The sequence below is a fragment of the Orbicella faveolata genome, unplaced genomic scaffold, assembly GCF_042242905.1.
Source record: "Orbicella faveolata isolate gen_17 unplaced genomic scaffold, um_ofav_v1 contig_25, whole genome shotgun sequence".
In the NCBI taxonomy this organism is placed as follows: domain Eukaryota; kingdom Metazoa; phylum Cnidaria; class Anthozoa; order Scleractinia; family Merulinidae; genus Orbicella; species Orbicella faveolata.
The window spans coordinates 7,111,417-7,131,809 of NW_028301553.1; the positions used below are offsets into that span (position 1 = coordinate 7,111,417).

Consider the following 20,393-nt stretch of genomic DNA (forward strand, 5'->3'; position numbering starts at 1 on the left):
CTCGGTGTCAATTATTCCAAAGTCCTCTCACAGCCATTCTTCTTTTGCCCTCATTGAGAACCATTTTTAGAGTCGATTGCATTATAAACTAGCCCCAGATTATTTGTCTTAGACAAGATTTATGTTTTTAAACCAGTCTTGAACAAGGCATAACATTATATCGATTCCATGTCAGTAAACCTAGAAGTGAAACTAAGAAAATACTCTTCTTTTTTCCTTTGCCATTAAATTAATTAAACCTTAGTCAGCTGCCACAGTGATGGAACAACGTACTTCAGTATGCCTCGGAAAAAGGCCACGCTTGTCCGCTTTATATCAATGCAGAACTCGGAATGCTACCATTCGATAGTAATGAATTTTTGCCGGACGATCCGCGCGCAATGGCGTAATTGTAACTTATGTACAGAAGAGGGGAAAACGAATTAAGTATGATAAATTCGCAAACAGAGGTAAAAATGATACCAGGTGTGCAACATTGAGCGAATGCACACTTTTGAAAGTTTTAAGGTCATTCCTCGCATTTACATTGCGCATCCTTACTGCGCATAATTTATGGCGTCATTAGCGTGCGCTCGCGTACGCGCATATTGAAAACGTGACGGATTTGCACCATTAACACATGCTATCAGACCGATGTAAAAATGTAAAGTCGTCTGCTTCTCACAAGCTGTAAGGATAGTCTTGGTTGCAGTCGTGGTTGCAGGGTGGAACTGTGAGCTGATGAACTAAAACCATGCGGGATCGGGAGCTACTTGCTAGCTCCCGGCAATGTGAATTTTCAGAAGGGTACATAACCTAGACCTCAACAATGGCGCACGCTCCCAATGCTGATGCCTATTTAGTCGGAGAGAAAAGCAGTGAATAGCACTGTGAAGGTGTCAGTTTATGGTCCGCCGACTGTACGACTGTACAAGAAGGATCAAGCTCTCAAACATTTACGGCGCTGTTATCCAGGTACCAACTTCATTTGGGTGAGAAGCGTAAGTGTGGCATAAGGGAAATTCATGACGTACTTAAAGACTTAGACCAATTATTCCCTGTAAAAGGGTGTAGTGATGAAATTTATAATCGAAGGCAGTGGATTGAACTTGAGTCTGCAAGGGTCGCAATCAAAGAACTTATTGAGAACGAACATGGTACTGGGTTTTTCATTAGTGAACATTTTGTCCTTACCAGTAAACATGTTATTGACACTGAAATGACTGATGACAGTCTTAATCCTATTTATATTTCCAATGATATCATTGGTGAAAACATTCTGTGCGAAGTCATACATGTTGATCCAGCCAGTGATCTTGCACTTCTTCATTGCCAGCATACAGTAAATGGGGTTTATTGTCTACAGCTGTGTGACGATGCCCAGTCAACTTTAATTGGTATGCAAATTGGTTGCTTTGGATTTCCCAATGGTCATAGTGGGAAAACTGCACTATTCATACCTGGATCTGTTTCCAGTATGTCTCCCCGCTATGGGGAGAGCCGTGAACCGTTGATGGTCTTATGTTGCCCACTTAGCCATGGTACTTCTGGTGCCCCTGTTATATCATTGCCTGTTGAAGGACATGCAAAGGCTGTAGGAGTTGTACTCCAGAAACAGATTCTAATGGACATCTTAACACCAGACGAGAAATTAATCATTGCCAAAGTGCAAGAATCATTAAACACCAGTTCCTTATGTGACTTAGAGGATGATGAAATAAGTAATGCAGGGACAGTACAGCCTGATCCATGTCAGACACAGTTAAATCTACTGCTACTGAAATTGTATAACTGCTTAGAGACACACTGTCAATCTGGACTGAGCAAAGCAGCACCAGCAACTACAGTTCAAGAATTTATAAAGGATGCTGTTAAAAATTATCATGGAGATAATTGTGAAGAACTCGTTGAGCTAAACAATAATTGAAGAAGAGGGAATACGAACATCCAGAAAGTGACTTTAATGGTGATGTACTTTCTCTATAGCATGCCATAGAAAACACAGCCAATGAAAATATAGGAAAGCTGCTGTATACTCTACATTCTTATATCTACTTAACAGTAACCTTCCCACTGAACACAACACGTATCTCACATTTTTCACATTATTTTCTCAGATATGTTAAGGATAGAATGCTAATGAGATTCAAATTCCTTATGATAAGCATCACAAAGTGTCCTCATTGGTGAAAAGTCACCAGAACACACAATATTCTGTCAAGTATGAAGTAATATGAAAATGCCAAATGACCCTGCCAAATATGAAGTACTGATTTTAAAAACAATACTTGCATTCAATCGTGGACACAAGTGTATTTTCTATGGCATGGTATAAAATAGTTATGCAACATTTTCTTGTGGTATACCATTGAATAATCTGCTTGTTACTTGTATTAATTTTGTTTGCATGAGCCTACCACAATGGGAATTTCACATAAGATTTTCCACTTTGGGGAAGGCTATTTTGTAAGTCTGCGAACCCCAACCGCGAACCACAGTCTCTTTTCACAGGTCCCGAAAGATTCCTGCCAAAAAATCCAAAATAAAGGCATAATGCCCTAATATGGTATTTATTACATGCGGGGTGCCTCCACTGACGCCAAACTGACCAGTCAGAGACCAGTGGGAATATGCAAGGAAAATGGAACAACATTTTCTGATCAAACCGGACCAACTAAGAGGAATGGCTCTTACCAGTTTTTATTCCTTTTCTGAATTTTCTACTTAAAGTGCTACTGAAATGAAATTTTTGTACGTGAGATTTTTGCTTAGTAATAAAGTTTTAACCTTACTTGGAAACACTGCAGACTTTATTTTTGCATACGGTAAGGGAAAGCTGCTTTTTCAGCCGTTCGAAGTTGGCTTGTTAAGCCCAAAATTGGCAGCCATCTTGGTGCAGCCAAAACAGCCCAGTGACGTCATTGGTTGTATTACTCTCATGCCGCAATGAAAATTTAGAGTGATTATAGGAGAAGAGAATACTCTTCGAAGCCCCCCCAAAAACCATTTTAAGGATATCTCAGAGCTGTAAAGCAGATAATAACAGTAGACTTAGACATGAAGAGGTGGAGAGTTGATCCTGGGGCTTTTCAGTCTATTTAATTGATATTTGCAGGATATTTTATGTAAGCAAGCAAACAAGTGCAGGTTCTTAAATCGCAAAATCATCGGGACACTTGGTGAAATCACCAGCACTCTCGGGGGGGGGGGGGGGGCAACTCCCAGAAGAATTGGGTGGGAGTGTGCGGCCTGCCTCCCAAAACCCTTACCCTATTTATGGCCAGAATCTGCGAGATTCCCTACCCTATTTATGACCTGACCAGAAATTTGAAACCCTATTTATGACCTGACCCTAAAACCAACACCCTGTTTCAGAACTGAGTTAAAATTAGTTCCATAGTTCAGAACAATGTTAAATTGCCGTAAACATAATTTGTGAAGGGCTTTTGTTGATTTTCTTTTCAATAAGGATGAAAAAGTGGCTTCTTCTTAAAAACAGACCCATATCAAGGCTATGGTGCAAAAAGCATACCCTATTTATGACCAAAATGGCCAAAATCAGCTAAAATCAATACCCTATTTATGACCGAAACAGCTGAAAAACCATACCCTTTGGGGCCGCACATACCTACATAGCCCATATAAGGGAGTACCCCCCCCCCCCCCCGTGCCAGCACTCAATTAAACAATATCTACACTCATAAAGTAAAAAGATCTGAAAACAAGAGAAAGTGGCTTTTGAAAATATTATCCGGAGTGCTGCTGCACGAATCGCAGCAACAATGCTTCGAGTTTTCGAGGCGCTTCACTTCAAGGAAACCGTGGACGCTTTGTGAGTTTCAGCGCGGACGAGATTGTGCTACAGTGACCTTTAGTCCAGTTGTATCTTCTACATCCTATAAGTGATCACAACAGCAGCAATTTAAGAAACCCTCTTTCATATGGAGGGAACAAATTTAAAATTATCAAAGGGAAACTAAGCTGCCAATGACCCTACAGGTATGTTTTCAGGAAACAAGAGAAAGTGTGACAATGTCGGCAGTGAAAGGTCACATATGCAAATTAGTTCAAATTCTGTCAATAAACCTTTGAAAAGAGTGTAAACTTAGTAGTGACGTTTTAACGAATTGCTTTGAACTTGGATACTATTAAATGAAGATTATAGACATAAGTGTGCACTAACGAACTCCAGTTCTTGGACCTCAATTTGCCCTCATTCGAGATGAATGCAGCTAATGAAATCCTTTCTCAAGAAGATCATGTGAACTTTGTTTCTTTGTACCTAAATGGTTCTACAGACCTCACAGAAATTCTTTTATCTGGCAATCATTCACAACATCTGCAAGGATCACAGTTCATGTCATATCTTCACAAGTCATCAGAAAGTGTCATGCATGAAGAGCCACCAACAAAACAAACCTCTCCTGCATTAGAGGCACTGACGCATTTCAAAGCAGCCCCTTTAATGGCAGAGGACTTCAGGGGTGTACCACCGACAGTTATTATTACTGGCAACTTTGATGTTTTGGGAGATGAAGGTTTCTTTTATGCAGAGCGGTTACCGAGTGCAAAGATTAAGGTCAAACACAAGAACTACAGGTCTTTTCATGGCTTTGTAACGTTGGCAACTGAAGGAGGACCAGCTATGACTGATGAAGGAGATGAAGCTTTTGCTGACATAGTGCAATACATAAAAGACATGACAAGCAGTTAGTGCTATGGAGGTAAAAAAAATGTCTTGCGCACAATCCACATCTCCTATACATGTCATCATCTGATCTTGTCACTTGAGAAGGTGCATAAGGCCATCACATTGCAGGGGTGTCATTAAGGGTTGGGTACCCTGGGCAAATTAAGGGTCGGGTACCCTAGCTAACTGAGGACAATTTTTCCTGCCTGGTTTGACCAACTAGAGGAAAATTTTTCAGTTCAAAAAGTTTTAACCACCTGTGAAAGCCAGTTGTCCCCATGATGGAAATGTTAATGAAACCTCTGCATTGACGACCCAACACTCACTGCTCCTTGCCAGGACTTTGGCCATTTTCAACCTCATACATACAGTCTTGTTCCTAATCCTTTCTCATCAGTCCCACTCAAACTCAGGTCCTATAGGTTTCCCTTGTCCACCCCTTGCATCAAACAGTCATTCTCACCTTCTTTTCTAACTGCTAGTTGGCTAAGCCAGTTCCACCTTCTATGTTGTATCATTCTCTTAATTTGTATAAGTCATGCACTTGGTGCTTAATGTTAGTTCTTGAAGAGACAAAGTGACTAGGATAGCTGAAAAAATTCACAGTTGCATTCAATTTTTTCTATCTCTTATCAACATCGCAAACGTACTACTTAATAAGTTAGTTTTAACATCAGTTTAGAGACATACAAGTTGCCAAATCAATACACTCAGGTTTTTTTAAACTACATCCGTTTACAACTCAAAAAATTATAGTCTTGATGTTTCATATTATTTACCCACTAAGGTTACATGTACAGCTGTAAATACTGTTGAACATACTTTTTGAGTACAGTGTACAAAATATTCACCTTGTTCACTACAGTAATTTAATTGGAACTAAGTTCTTAATTATTTATTGTAAGGTATTTTATTTATCCAGAATACAGTGCATTATAGTAGGTTCTTGTCAACAGTTTTTAATTGTCTTTGAAAGAAACTTTCTTAAAAGGATAGTAGACAGTAAAGCCTGCAGAGTCAAAACAGAACACTCAGTAAAACATGTTCACTGTCATCCTGGATGGAGAGGAGGGCAACCAACTTTTTAATTGGATGTGGGTTAATATGGTTAGTTTTTTTTTATTTTGTATATAGATAAAAGTAGTGTGAAGTGAAATAGTACAACCAAAACCCAGGAAGATAGTTACGATTTTTATTCATGTCTAGCCTGATTTTCTCAGAAGATCATTTACGATGTGATACAAGCAAATAACTACAAAAGCTATATAGAACTGAATGAGTGAGGATGCAATAAAGTAAAAAAAGAAACAGCTGTTTGAAGACTATTTATTATTTCTTTCTACATTGCTGTTATGTTGTAGATCTATTACAAATCGATTACTGCCTAACAATAATTTCATTAAAATATCACAATCATGAATGGCTGTAATAAACTTCTGTTAAAACTAAGTTTGGTGGAGAAACCATAAATCTGGGCATTACTTTACATTGTGTCATTTTTTAAAACAATATTTCTTTTAATTCTACATATCCCACGTTGCTCTCATTCTGAAATCAACAGCAACTGAGTTGTTTCTAAAATCCGATACATACACAAAAAATGTAGTGTAAACCCCAACCTGAGAAAGAGGTGACTGCTTGAGGTTATTCACTAATTCTAGATCCAGTACTGTATTAATGTAATAAATATCTTTTCTTTTAAATGGGAGTGAATCAAAGTAAATAAGAAATCTGTTTGCACGATAAACCATAGCCTTCTACACAGACACTCTTCAGGCTCATCATGCAATCTTCCTCCTGTTCGTGGGGGAAAACGCATGCATGACGAGCCTAAAGAGCATCTGCGTAGGAGATGAGATAAGCCATGACAAAGAGAAGCTGTTGTAAGTGATCACCAATGGGACTTGGGACTAGTGGTCATAGCTAGTAGAGCTGGTAGGTTCCATTAATGAAATCTCATAACTGACCACTCACAGTGTAGACGTACAAGTTGGTTGACTACATGCAGTGGTGGATCCAGACCTCATTACAAGGTGGCGACCTAAATTTTTTCTACAGCTAAGGTGTGGTGCAAAATATTTTAGATTTTAGGCCCTTCAGGCCTGAAGTATTTTTCCTAATAAGGGGCTTGGGAGGGGGGGAAGTATACTCGGAATGCAGTGTGACTCCCTGCATTCAGTCTCAGGATTTGTCACTTATAGCATCTTTATAAACAAGGAAATTGAACGTTCAGTGTACATTTTTTGGTAGTCATGGTCACATACGGGAGATGTGACGCGTGTAGAGCTTTTAGCAAGTGATGTTTTGTGAAGGTCTTCGTATTAAATTAAAGCTGAAAATGAGAGTGGTCACTTGTATTAGGAGGGCTTCAATATATGTATCAATATTCTTTTGTATTGATTATAATTGTGTAGGATGAGCAGGGAAATAATAACAACTAACTGCCTCATTTATCTTTGGATCACCAACCTATTCCCTTCAAAAGGCGATTCACAGTGATTTCTGACAAATATTTAATAGTAGTGAATGATGGGAACAGGAATCGAAACAACAAAGAAATGAGTTAAAATGCATTCAGCTAGGAATCAAACCCAGCTCTCCTGGTTACCAGTCAGATGCCGTACCACTAGGCCACTGAACCAACCCCGCCATTCAGCCGAATTGGAAGGACCTTGATATGAGGTGAAAACCACATGCTGGCCACCGTAGTACTGATGCATAAGTACGCATTTCTCTAGGAATTTTAGCAAAATGTAATGACCAGTTCTCTCTATGAAACTCACCTGCAGGGAATCAGGAATCATGGTAGACCTTGTATTCATCAAAACAGTAATATCCAGTCTAAGATGATGAATACAACTAAAATGATTCTCTGCAGGTGCATCTAATAGAGGGAATTGTCCATTATACCACTGTCCTACAACTCTTTCAGATAATCAACTAAATCTCGAAACATTTGATTAAACTCTTCTGTCGTAAACATAGGGTCATTCTGAACAAACATAAAGGCGTGATACGTCATGTAATTGTAGTGTGTCACTTTAACTCCCGCATCTTGTAAACGTGCCTTATACAAAACATTTTCATCCTTAAGAATATCAAATTCACATGACATCAGTAAAGTTTTGGGCAGCCCCTTCAAATTATCTGCCATCAAAGGGCTTGCTCTGTAATCAGTAAGAGCATCCAAAACAACCTCGGGAATTCCATCCAGTGGCTTTATCTGAGGTTTGCGCTGCCCCTTCTCCTCAACTCCGATGTAAGAAGAGTACTTTGTGTTCTGAAGATGCTTTGAATGACTGTGTGCCAAAAATGAAGAAACCATGTCTGGAGTTCCTGTCATGTAGTAGGACCAGTAACTTGCCATTTTGTACGTTGTTAGAAATGAAGTGCTTAGCTTTTTATAGGAAGGGAGTGAAAAGTCCATGAACTGTAGTGGGGGGTATATAAGAATCTGCAACCAGAAACAAAACCGGTATTAACTTATAGTTTTAGGTAGCACAGAAGTCGTTGTTAATTACAACTGCATTTGAGCCCAGTGGCCCATCAGGTCAGCACTTATCTACACTAGTTCCTGTATTATGAAGCAACTAAGAGTATTTCTACTCCACCCTGGATGGGATATTAGTCCATGGCAGGGTTACCCCCAGCATTAAAAGGGCTGGTTCCCATTTATACACCTGGGTGGAGAGATGCACCGCGAGAGTGAAGTGTCTTACCCAAGAACACTGAACACAATGTCCCCAGCTAGGCCTCAAACCCGGACCACTTGATTCAGCACCCCCCCCCCCCCTCCCCCCACCTGCCCTGCAGCTTCACTGGAGCTGGTCTGAGGTGTCCTTACCTGAGCAGCCAGTTGTTGTTTCCCTTCATCGCGAAGCTTAAGAGCTACAGCTGCTGCTAGGTTACCACCAGCACTATCCCCGGAAACAACAAGGCGGCTAGTATCAATACCATACTTATCACCGGTAGCTAGCAAGGTCTTAACAACAGCATAGCAGTCATGGAATTGGGCAGGGAAGGTGTACTTGGGAGCTAATCTGTACCTGAAAATATTAAACGATAACAATGTCAGTTGTAGCTAAATTCTGATCCAAACCTTAATGGACTAGAGGAAACTGATGGTGTAGCAGATTGCTTGCATGTAACTATGGCTTCTTTAACACAAAGTGACTAGAAATATTTGCTACACTTCCTTGATCTGGCTAGATGGTATGTTAGTTCATTGTACTATTCACAGCTTGCAGAATTCTAGGCAATTGTTTTTCACAAGGCCGCCCATGAGTTTTGATTTCTCCTGCTAAGACAAAGAAAAGTCTCAAGCTTGCAGAAAATAGAATTAGTCTTGGCATCTTGGAAAGCCTTGAATTAATAGAGCCATTAATTAATCACCCCGTAATTAAGCTCTCTCCCAGTTTATTTCTGATATGAAGAACTAACAATGCTCTAGCACCCATTTACTAAAGAGTCATTTGCAGTCAGAATACACATTAATGATGCCCTGAGCTATTTAAGCCTTGGGCAAAATGGAGCCCCCTCAATCATCCAACTAATTCACTTTAGTGCAAGTCTAATGGCCAAGCATTTCATCTCAAAAACCATTTTCGTATTAGCTTGCTTACTCAGGCACTACATCTATGCCGTTGCAGATAGTGAGTAGCCTGGCAGTGTGCAGTTGCTAACAAAATGGCAGCCACTTTGACATTTCCAAGTGTTTGCGAGGAGGATTTAGATAAAGTTTTGAACTACTAGGCATACATTTATACTGTCTAAAACAATTAGATTGATGGCTCTTAATTTTGTTGCATGATAGTTGACTCAAGCTGAGCTGTGCCCTCGTCAGCTATGACAATATAAAAATCTTGAGCTCATAATAATTATAACTGTTAATGACCATCACAACACAACACCTCCCAGTCTCTAATGTGATACAAATTGAAGTTAGCAAGTGATTGCCCTTCTGTATGTTCACTTACTCAACAGACACCAACACAACATCAGCTTCTTTAGCCAAACGAGAAATCACTGAGTGATACATTTCTAAAATAAAGGACAAAACCAATCAGGAGTAATAATGTAAGAGACTTTTTGGCAAAGACAGGGATGACTGGTATATACCTGCCAACTTTTTCTGAGTTATAGGCGCGAGATTTTTATCCTGGGAGTGCTGGGTTTTTTTGAAGACAACATGAGCATATCCGAAGATTCCCGAAGACGTCCAAAAACTTCCAAAGACAAGTGACTTTAAAGGGTTTATTTTGACCACATTTGCATACAATAGCAGAAGGGGAAACAGCCCTGACCATTGCAGTTCCAGTCTCTGAGGATGAGTATCACTTAACGCAACCTCACTCCCAGTGCTTTCTATTTGAAGAAGGAAGTATTGTCATTTACACATAGTTTTCATTTCTTACATCGATTTGTGAAGTCTTGGAGCCGACTGGCTCATAGCTGCCAGAGCTTATCCCGGTTTCTGTAGCATGAGGCGGCTAGGAGTATTTCTACTCCCCCTGGACAGGATGCTAGTCCATTGCAGGTCACTCCCCCACAACTTGTCAGGTTACCCCAACAATTGTCCGGTACCCATATCCTGGGTGGAGAGAGGCACTGTAAGAGTTACATGTCTTGCCCAAGAACACAACACAGTGGCCCTGGCTAGGACTCGAACCCGGACTGCTCGATCCAGGGACGAGTGCACTAACCATGCGGCCACTGCGCCTCCATAATCGATTTGAGTTTACCACACATCGATTTGAGGTTACACGTTTTAGAAATTGTGTCAAGCAAAGCTGCAACCACTCACATTTTTCAATTAGGTGTGAGAATTTGGCCCGTAAACCTGAGTCAGCGTGAGATTGAAGTTTTCAATCCGCAGGCATGAGACTCGCGCCTAAGGTGTGAGAGTTGGCAGGTACATGTATACTGGCACTGGTGGGATTTCAACCAGGACTCCTAATGAGAATTTACTTCTGCAGAATTGGCTAGCTGGATGATGATGGGACTTGGAATTCTCACTAGGATTCTGGCTTGAAACCTGTTGGATATTTGGATGATTTTTATCTTAAAAACTGTCAATCCAACATTTCATGGCGTTTTCAACAGGCGCTTCAGTCTGACAAAATAAAACTTTCCGTGACTTTCACGCATGTGATTATATAGGAGAAATTGTCTCAGCTCAGGTAGAAATTATAGACATTTCTTCAAAAGAATCCTAGCCTTGAATACGGTGGCTGTGCCTGCAGAACAAGCGGCAGTCAAAATTGTACTGTCAAAATTAAGGAAAGGACATAATAAAAGCCTTATAACTTATTCATTTATTTATTATTTATTTATAATATGATTTGTAACCCACCAACAGTTCCAATAGTCCATCCACCACCGTGCAGAAAAACAAGCCCAGTTGATTTCTTGCCTGCGTCAATTTTCTTTGGTTTGTAAATACGAACAGGAATGTTGGCTATCTTTTCATCTCTGATTTCCAAGAACCTTTCATGATCATGATCTTTTTTAGTGGCAGTTTTCAGTGCAATTGCCCAGCCCTGCATTGTTTTCTCATTTTCCATTGGTGAGTCACCAATCCTAAACAGTGAAGCTGTATAGCCCTTGAAATAAAAATCAGGATAAAATCAAGCCAACTAGGATAATATTTAACTCCGAAATTTTCAGGAAAATAGCGGGAACTTGATGTCCCCAGCCCACCTCCCAACCCCTAATCTACATCCAGTGGCTTTATAACTAAAACTGTGGTATCAAGAGTTGGGGAGGGCAGTAACGGCCAACTCTCTACAATAACCACTTTCCTCTGTCCCCAGTTGTTGTGGAGAAGTACGCGACTGTACAAAATGGCTGCGTCTTGTTTCCATAGCTAGGCTGATGCGAAAGCTTGACAAAGTTTGGGAGAATTCGGAAGTATTCATATGAAAACCTGATTACCTGGGACTCAGGTTTGATTCCCTTTAGCTAGATTTTAAGTTTTTTCTGCGGCTCAACTCATTAGGCCGGTGTTGCTCGAGGTCAAATAAAGTACCGCTATGAATTAGTACAACAATAAAACAATACAAATTCAAGGTAAGATATTTCAGTTTTTATCATGTTCCGCTGGTGAGGCATTTTACTTCACATCTACATTACTCAGCGTATTCTGTTCAGCCAACTGTGTTAGTCCACTTACCAGAAATTGAACGATATCCGAGGCGACACTCAGCACTCGCAGACCGGTTAACTGATCGTTAGGCATTCCTTCTGGTATAGTTCGATTGAAGTACATGCCAACGATAATGGCGACCAAGATCGCGAGAAACCCTGTGAAAATTAGACAACAGTTTGCCATGTTCGCCGCAGTGCATGCCCCGACTATGGCCGACTTCTTTTCTGTAACGAGCGTTACGTGACGAACCTAAACGAGCGTTTCATGTGGTGACGTGATGTCATCAACTAAAGTGTTTACCCACTTCGTTCTAAACGAGGTTGACTTTAAAATCCTTCATCAAAATCATGAGACATACAAAGAGGCGCTGAATTCATATCCTTTTTGCAACTTTTCAGCTCCTTAGCTTCGTTCGTTTGGAAACCAGTGTATTTGGAATTTGGGTAATAGCGGCGCGTGACAAAGCTAAAATCACGCTCGTGATTTTCAGCCATTTGAGATTGTAGGCATGCCGCTCTTTGAAGATGAATTATTTCGTTTAAAATCCTTACAAAGACTTAGAACTCTGCGAAGCGCTCACTCCTAGAAAATGACATTCCACATTAATAAAGAATCATTGAAGAGCCCTGAAACAGCAGCATGCAACACTGTCCCTTCGTTCGTGCCCAGATCCTACCGGCTAAGAGAAGCTATAAGGGCTATGGGGACGAAAATGAACTGCGGTTCGGCCTTATCTCCGAGCGCCTAAAAAATCATCAATAGCAGGTCGGCCCTAACGGACAGGGGTTCTTTGCAGCTCATATGGACATGTCAATATGAACCGTGGGTGCTTCGGGAAAACGCTGTTTTAAGGCCTTGATGGGGGCCAAGAGACCATTCATTTTCTCTTATGGGGGTATATTTTCGCGGCGTATAGTGGATTTAATTCAGTTTTATCACAACGAACAAACGGGAAAAAAATCATAACAGCCCCGACTGCTTTGAGGCAAGAACGCATTTCCCTTTGTTTCTCGAATGGTTTTATTTGAACTTTTTAATTCAGTTTATAAACAGAAAACGTTTCTTCAACGATGAGTCCAAAAGATGCTCTTGATAAGCGGGATAAAAACCGCTTTGTGGTTTACGGTCGCGAAGAAAATATTTTTCACAAGAAAAATGAACGATCGCCTCGCTGTTTTTGCACTAATATCCAGACTGGAGTGTCATTCACAAGTTGTTTTCTTCGTCTCATTACGTTCGCTCTCGCATTTTTCAGCTTTGCTTTTATCCTCTCGTTCTTCATTTGCGCGCTCAATGTCACGCCTTCTGTCACTCTCTGGTTCACGATCACGTGTCTTTTCTCGCGGGCGCTCGCGTTCACGATCCTTTTCACGGTCAGTTCTTCGATCCCTGTCACGCTCTCTTCGATCGTCGCGATATCGATCACGCGGTTTTTCGTCACGAGTTTTTCTCGTATCACGTTCTGGTTCACGATTCTTCTCCCTACCCTTCGGGTCTTTGCTCCGTTCTTTTTCTGCAAGAAACGAAAACGAAAACCTCAGGTATATCACAACAGGACAACAGAGGCGCATTTTTGAAGTATTGGAATGCTACGTCGGTTGTCGAAAAGAAACAACGACGGCAACGCCAAGGACAACGTCGATTAAAAAATGAATTTATATTCAACATACGAATCTCGCAAAAATTTAGGTTCATTCAGTTTGTCTCTTACTTGTCACGGCTCTCATGAGATATTGTAAGGAAGACGCTTTGATTAAACATTTTGACTGAATCCCATAAATCTCTAATGGGCTTTTGGTTTTGAGCAGTACTGTATTTGAAAACTTTCTCATTGCCTAGGTGTAATGCTCTGGGCCTGTATAGACAGGAGGTTATATTATTACTTATAACCCCTTGTTATATAAACCCTTTTAATAAAAATGTGATCCTTGGATAATGCAATTCAAGAGTTTCCATAGGCCATTATACCATGCTCTGTGTTGTTATTTTCTATATGTTGCGGGCTTTTTTTAATAAAACAATCATTCCACTCGCGCTTGTTGGCTATCCAGTTTAATAAGTACCTGTAGTTTCACTTGTTTTTGGCGAGTCTGCTTTTGAACCTCCCCGTGAAACTGATCTTGGCTGGTAAATAGCTCGGTCAGGTCGATCCTACGAGGAATCACAACAAGTAGTTTATTTTTAAGTCGGCAATAAAGGAGTCTGAACGAGCGAGTGCTCGAAAAACAGGGTAGGTTTGGGGTGAGTGCAAAAAAAGTGACAATACTACGTTTGGTGACTCCGAGAGGGCGACCAGACACAGAATTACAAACAATAATATTCAGCGCTCACCTACCCTGGGTGCCAGAGGGTTTTTGACTTTTTCTTTCGTGGCGAAGCCGCTATCAGTGCGCGGCTTTACGACGAAAACAAGCCTCTGGCACTGGCTATCGAACGCGAAGCGATTGACACTAAGTTTACGTTTAAACCGAACGACGGTTAAACTCCACTGAAATTGAATAATTAATAGTTTAAATATCTCTAGCGGTTCACACATTCTGCAGGCATGCGTAGCTTAATTATTCCGAGTGGTTCAGTATTACAACAGGCACCCAGGGTGGCGCTCACCCATCTAAATCGCCTACACTGAAGGTTATTCATTTACCCTTACTGGAGAAAATTATAGGCGTTCTTACAGTTCATTACTCGCTATGAAAAATCTCCTTACGGTAAAATGTCTAACTGGGAGACATTTCTGATCAAAAGTCAATTCCGCCTGCACAACAAAAGTGCAGGCTTTCCACTGATAACAACTTCATTTTTCATTCTTTTACGGCGCTCAAGATTCCTCCCCTTCTCCTACCTTTAAAACCACCCGCAAATAACCATTTTTTGTTGTTGTTTAATGCTCTAAGTCTCTAACACATAGGCACACAGCGCTTTTGCGACATCACGTATTTAAAAGTGACGAGCCAAAACGCGGCTCAAAAGGGACTACCATTTATCATGTTTTTGCTTTTTACCTTGTTTCGTAGTCGCCGCTGTTTGATCGCTTCTTCTTCACTTCGACTTTTTTCCTCCTTTGAAGTTCCCTTGGCTTCCTCTCCTGGAGGGGTGTTATCACCAACCTCTCCGCTGTCTCTAGCCTTCTTTTCGCTTTCCTTCGCCGAGTCGCTCACGTGCTCCTTGTCTTGCTCTTTACCGCGTTTTACACCTTTGTCAGAATCGGCTGCTTTCGGCAAGGTTTCTCGGTCTTTCGGCTTGTTTTCGGATTCTCGAGTTGGTCGCGAATCTCGTCGACTGTCGGGTCTTCGGTCTCGTCGGCCACTCGTGTCACTCCCGCCGTCTTTCCGAAAACGATCATCTCGTCCTCGATCACTTCCAGAACTTTCCGGAGCATCCCTTCGTTCTCTCCGATTAGTGTTTCGCCTGTCTTCCGGACGTCGCTCGTCGGAACGTCGGCTGTCGGGGCGCCTTCCGAATCTTCCCGAATCAGGTCGACCCTAGGATACAAGGAAAGAAAAGAACAAACGAAAAGTCACGATTTTATCACACGAAAAACGAGAACAAGAAATATTCAGTTATCACCGACCTTTTCTTCTTTTCCTTTGGATAGCAATTTTGAATCTGATTTGTCCTTCGAAGGTGGAGAAGTCTGAAAGGCAACCATCATAAAAACAATTGTTTACGGCCTGCGACACAGGACAGTTGTCCTTACATCAAACAATTATAATATTTCGTCTCCGATTGCTATACCTTTGAGTCTTTGCTGCCTTTTCTCTCCATCTCATCTTTTCTGCGACTTTCTTCTTTACTTTTTGCATCTTTCCTCCTTGGAGGATAAAATATTTCGAAAAATAAATAAATTAATTAACAGTTATTGATTTACTTCGAACCTTCTTTGTTTTCAAAGTTGGCATTCGATGAGACTAACACTTTCACAACTGTTATATATTTTTATCTTATAAACTAACCTCTGATATAATAACCTATTACTTATGTTCATATTTTACATTTTGTTTTATTAACACAGTACAGATCTAAGGCGGCGTCCACATCTCGTCAGAGGAATCAGTCTGAAAACGCAGCTTTATTTCTAAGGTTAGGCCTACCGTCCACACTAATCCGTCACGAAAACGGAGCTTTTCGAAAACGCTCTTCAAACCGGAGGAATTTGAAAACGCAGCTTTATTTCTACGGTTTGGCCTACCGTCTACACTAATCCGTCACGGATACGAAGCTTTTCGACAACGCGCTTCAAACCAGAGGAAATAAAACGCCGGATTTGTTTTCGTGTCGATCGACGGAACACATTTTGAAAACGGAGATTTTCGAAAACGATGTCGTCACGATAGTCATAAAATTTCCCTGACAGAGTTTTCCGCAAACACAAATCCAGAATGACCAGTGATTTTTGCGTTTTAAAAGATCTCAGACGTAGTCACTAAAGCGGACGGAAAACATTTGATGCGTTTTCAGAGTGAGACCTCCGCTTTTAAATTCCTCCGGCGCAGTGTGAACGGAAAACATCTGATGCGTTTTCAGCGTGAAACCTCTGTTTTCAAATTCCTCCGGCGCAGTGTGGACGGCGCATAACAACAGTTAATCTTACTCGTCTTTAGGTTTTTCCTCCTTGGGAGGATGGCTTGATGTGCTTTTAGCACCTGAATCTTTGTTGGAAGACAAACTTGAGGCAGAAGATTTCTTTGGCGACTAAACAAAACAAGAAAGTAAAGTCAGGCTAAACATATAGCGTTTTTCTTTACACGTTGACCTTCCAGTCTTCAAACTATCTTATTTTTCCTTTCATGGTTTGTTAATACTATAATTGCTAGTTGTGGCATAATATTAAACTTCTAGTCTCGTTTGCAATTCAAACTTCCGGCACGAACTTCGATGGTGTCGCGGGATGGGATGATAGTGCGGGGCGGGACACGGACTGCATAAATACGCTTGCTAGAACAGCGAGCTCCTGTTTGACACCTACTGAAGTTCTGAGTAACAAAGCTAACAGCTTTAACATGAGTTAATCACTACGGAACTGCCTAACAGCTTGCAAATTATAAAACATAGCAAGAGAACGTTTACCTTTGAGAGTTCCTCCCTGTCAGGTCTTCTCTTTTTCTCTGGTGTACCACGCTATGATCAGGAAACAAAAAAACAACAACAACAAAGAAAAAATAGGCAGGTTGTTTTATGTTGATTTTATAGGCAACTTGCAAAATTGCCTCCTCGTGCAAAACAAAGGTGGCTAAAACCATTTGCATGCATTACTGGAGGTATGATATTAGCCAATCAGAGGCAGTAATTACTGTCCTGATATCGTTGTGATATCAAGTCACTGACCTGATATGGCTACGATATCATGACAGTCACTTGACATAATAATAATGTACCTTTTTGGTACACTTCAGCAGCATATCTGATTACAAGACTCTAGGTCTCGCTATGGGTATTTCAGCTTGACCATGTCTCACTAAAATACAAGCCATGGCTTGACCAACTCGAGTGAAATCCGCTGAAGCATACCAAAAACGTACGATTCGGGTGTAAATATTTTGCACTCTCAGCTGCTCAAACCTGAGATCTCTAGCTGGATAAGATGTCTAACTGTACACTAACCATTAGGCCAGGACACTTCTTTCTGATCAGATTCTACCATCACTATGACTAAACCTAGAGATATATTCATCAACAGCACTTACAGAAGACACAGGTCTGCTACGTGAACTCCTTTTCATTTTCAAATACTCCAGTAATGGTGTACTCGTCTTGGTTGACTCAGATGAAGCTAGGAATCAGAAAAACTCAATTTAAGTATGATTTACACTACAATGATCAAACCACAAAAAGAACCTGTTTTTCTAGTCTTGGGCTCAAGTCATGCAAACCATCCTGTCCCCACCCAGCTGCTTCAAACTGACTTACATTCTGTTCTTGAAATAAACCAATCACAGTCCCTCTTTCTTTTTCTTGCAGAGGTTTGCACCTAAAATGTCTACCAATCAGTGGCGGTCCGGGTTTTTCCAGAAAGAAAACATCAAGATGGTAAGCTACACTGTGATTGGTGCAGTGTATACAACAACTAGGTGCTGACTGGTCCAAGAAAAACTATAACAAACAGTGGGAAAGGAATGTACACTGATGTGAAGCAGATGTGTGGGAAGAGGAGAACAGAATGTGCTGTGAGGGGAACTACTATTCTGCTAGCCTGCACTCAAGAAACATGCCACGCTGTCTCAGAAGCAATTTCTTTCCCTTGTGAGAGATAACTAAGCAAAAATTAACACAAATAAACAATAAACAAAAGCTTATGCTCATGTGCATTAGGTTCAACTCATGTTAAGTTCAGCATTTAACCATGGCCTGAGCTGAAAATTTTTAAAGTTATGAGCAATGGATTTTAAAAGTATTTACATTTTTTTGCTTCAATCTCTTCTAAATGAGCTTCAATACTTGGAGGTGGTTCTTCAGCTTTGTTGAGAGATTCCACGAATGCCAGGTAGTCAGGATCTAGCAATGAAATAAAGGATAGAAGCATAAGAAACCAATAAAATCCTTCTAGTCTCAAAAAAATCCCACACAGCAAAAAAGTAGAGAAAAAGAATCCCAAACAACCTGAAATTGTACAAAAAATATTGCCAAAAATTTGGTTAAAAATGTAGAGTTACACACCTTCAAGAATGGTTCCAATCTTAGGATCTTTTTTGACTTTCTTTTTAGGCACTGCTTGATAAGGAGCATACTCCACAACAGCTGGATATTCTCCCCCTAGCAGCAAAATAATTATTTTAAAAAGTCAAGTATCGGAAGGTTTGAGCAAAATACCATTATTTGTCATCATGTGGTTCCCAAAAAATATCCATCCCCACCCATAAAGTTTGGAATAAAAGTCTGTGTCAAGCCAAGTGGTCCCTATTGGAGTTTCTCTAGGATAAGGAACCATGTCTACTCCCCGCTGGATGGGATGCTACTTTTTCCCATGGTTACCCCCAGCAGAAAATTCATCAGTACCCATTTAAATATAACAGAACTTATTATCCATCAAATATTTTCACTCGTGTACTATTGGTCTTAACATGTCATGTGACTGAATATTCCCCAGCTTAAACTGGGGAATATCCGAGTGATATTCCCCAATTTTAAAAACTGCCCATGTTGCAAGAAAGATTTGAAGGATAATAAAAACAATAGACTCCATTTGGTACCAAAATATGCTCAGATATTTGTCCGTGGACACTGTCTGTTCCTCAAAGCTCAAAGTTCACTCAAGAAAAACTGTTTGCTTCTTGGAACAGATAATGTCCACGGACGACTTCCAAGCATCTTTTCACACCAAATGGAGGCTATTGTTTATACAACACAATGACCCTGGCCAGGACAAGCAGCTTGATTTGAAGTCCAACAAACTAAACATTAGGCCACTGGGCTTTCCAAAATCCACCCATGGTAAAAAAAAAGGTAAATTCTGATGGGAAAGGGGTTCTCAAAGGCCAAAAGTTTAAAGGAGAGTATGAGACTGAACTGGAATTGCGAACCCCCCTAAAAAACAATCTTTGAGGGGTGAGCAGTGGGGGAAGGGGGATATTCTCAGGACAGTATAGAATTTTCTGGAACAAAAATATCTTAGAAAACAAGAAAGTATTGAACATACCTCTGCTATCCACAAAACAATGACCATCAAATTGATCTCGAAATGTTATTATGTCATCTCTGTTTTTAAAATTGATGTAAGCTCTTGAAAAAGATATGGGGCCAAAGCTGCAAACAAATTGTTAAAATTTATTCCTATTTTACTTATTACAGCCTAAAAATATCTGTACCATTATTTTAGTCTAGTGTTTGGTGGTCACTTTTGTCTGTACTCTGCTGGCAATATCAAACAGATAAAATGAAACAGAACAAAAGGAAATAAAACCTTTTTATACCTCATATCACTACCAACAAAATAGAAAAAATCATGCTCTGGCAGGCCGCCAAGCTCTTCTTTCAGCTGTTCTTCAGTGAGTGATGGAGGAAGGCGTCGAATCACAACCTCAAAGGACATTGGAAAAGAAACGTGACTACATGTATGCAAGCAGTTGACTTGGGTCTTAGATTTCTTACTCAAATGCACTTGAAAAAGGCTAGACTCCATGACTGTTGTTACACCGTAGTTCTAAAATAGTTTTCCAGCAAATAATTATACAAAGCTTATTCAAATTCTAAATCATTATTAATAAATTTGAAAACGTAACTTCGACAATGCTCTGATATTCCGAGTTGATGTAAGCTTAGTAAGCTTATAAAGTAATGTGAGTGTAGGACATACGAAACTCGAATGTTGTAGAGAGATAGACAAACAATTAGATAGAGACCAAGCTAAATTCAAAGCTCAGAGCAATTTAAATAAACACCTTTGTCGGAAACAGCAGCCTTTCTTTCTTGGTTTTGGAACTGGGTGGCTTTTCGATTTCACTTTTCCCCATTTTCCTAATCAACGTTGATTTTCACTACATCTTCGCCATCTTTGTTATGAAAAACTAGTTTCAGTCTCTCGTCGATTGTTGGAAATTTCGTGTACCAAAAGCATGACGTACAAATATTTCATGTAATCAC

General features: G+C 40.4%; 3 protein-coding genes across 4 annotated transcripts; 1 reads left to right on the forward strand and 2 right to left on the reverse strand.

Annotated features, from left to right (window-relative positions):
• The first annotated feature begins 534 nt into the window (after positions 1-534).
• Positions 535-2,778, forward strand: LOC149108778 (uncharacterized). Its single transcript, XM_089293360.1, has one exon. The coding sequence runs from the start codon at positions 1,199-1,201 to the stop codon at positions 1,904-1,906; it is 708 nt and encodes a 235-aa protein (XP_089149486.1). The 5' UTR covers positions 535-1,198; the 3' UTR covers positions 1,907-2,778.
• A 3,203-nt stretch (positions 2,779-5,981) lies between these two features.
• On the reverse strand, positions 5,982-12,441 carry LOC110057164 (deacylase AADAC-like). The gene is made up of 5 exons (XM_089293325.1): positions 11,841-12,441; positions 11,022-11,271; positions 9,646-9,709; positions 8,514-8,715; positions 5,982-8,123 (listed from the first exon to the last, which is right to left on the reverse strand). Exons 1-5 carry the CDS (start codon positions 11,997-11,999, stop codon positions 7,587-7,589), a joined length of 1,212 nt encoding a protein of 403 aa, XP_089149451.1. The 5' UTR covers positions 12,000-12,441; the 3' UTR covers positions 5,982-7,586.
• Positions 12,442-12,818: 377 nt separating this feature from the next.
• Positions 12,819-20,340, reverse strand: LOC110044211 (uncharacterized). Of its 2 annotated transcripts, XM_089293300.1 has the most exons (13): positions 20,192-20,340; positions 19,724-19,830; positions 19,450-19,556; positions 18,471-18,566; positions 18,213-18,308; positions 17,501-17,586; positions 16,884-16,934; positions 16,408-16,508; positions 15,552-15,627; positions 15,388-15,450; positions 14,819-15,298; positions 13,880-13,967; positions 12,819-13,329 (listed from the first exon to the last, which is right to left on the reverse strand). In XM_089293300.1, exons 1-13 carry the CDS (start codon positions 20,261-20,263, stop codon positions 13,019-13,021), a joined length of 1,734 nt encoding a protein of 577 aa, XP_089149426.1. In that variant the 5' UTR covers positions 20,264-20,340; the 3' UTR covers positions 12,819-13,018. The 2 variants fall into 2 exon arrangements, with proteins under 2 accessions (XP_089149426.1, XP_089149425.1); XM_089293299.1 differs by lacking the exon at positions 20,192-20,340 and having other exon boundaries at positions 19,724-20,165.
• Between the last annotated feature and the right edge of the window lie 53 nt (positions 20,341-20,393).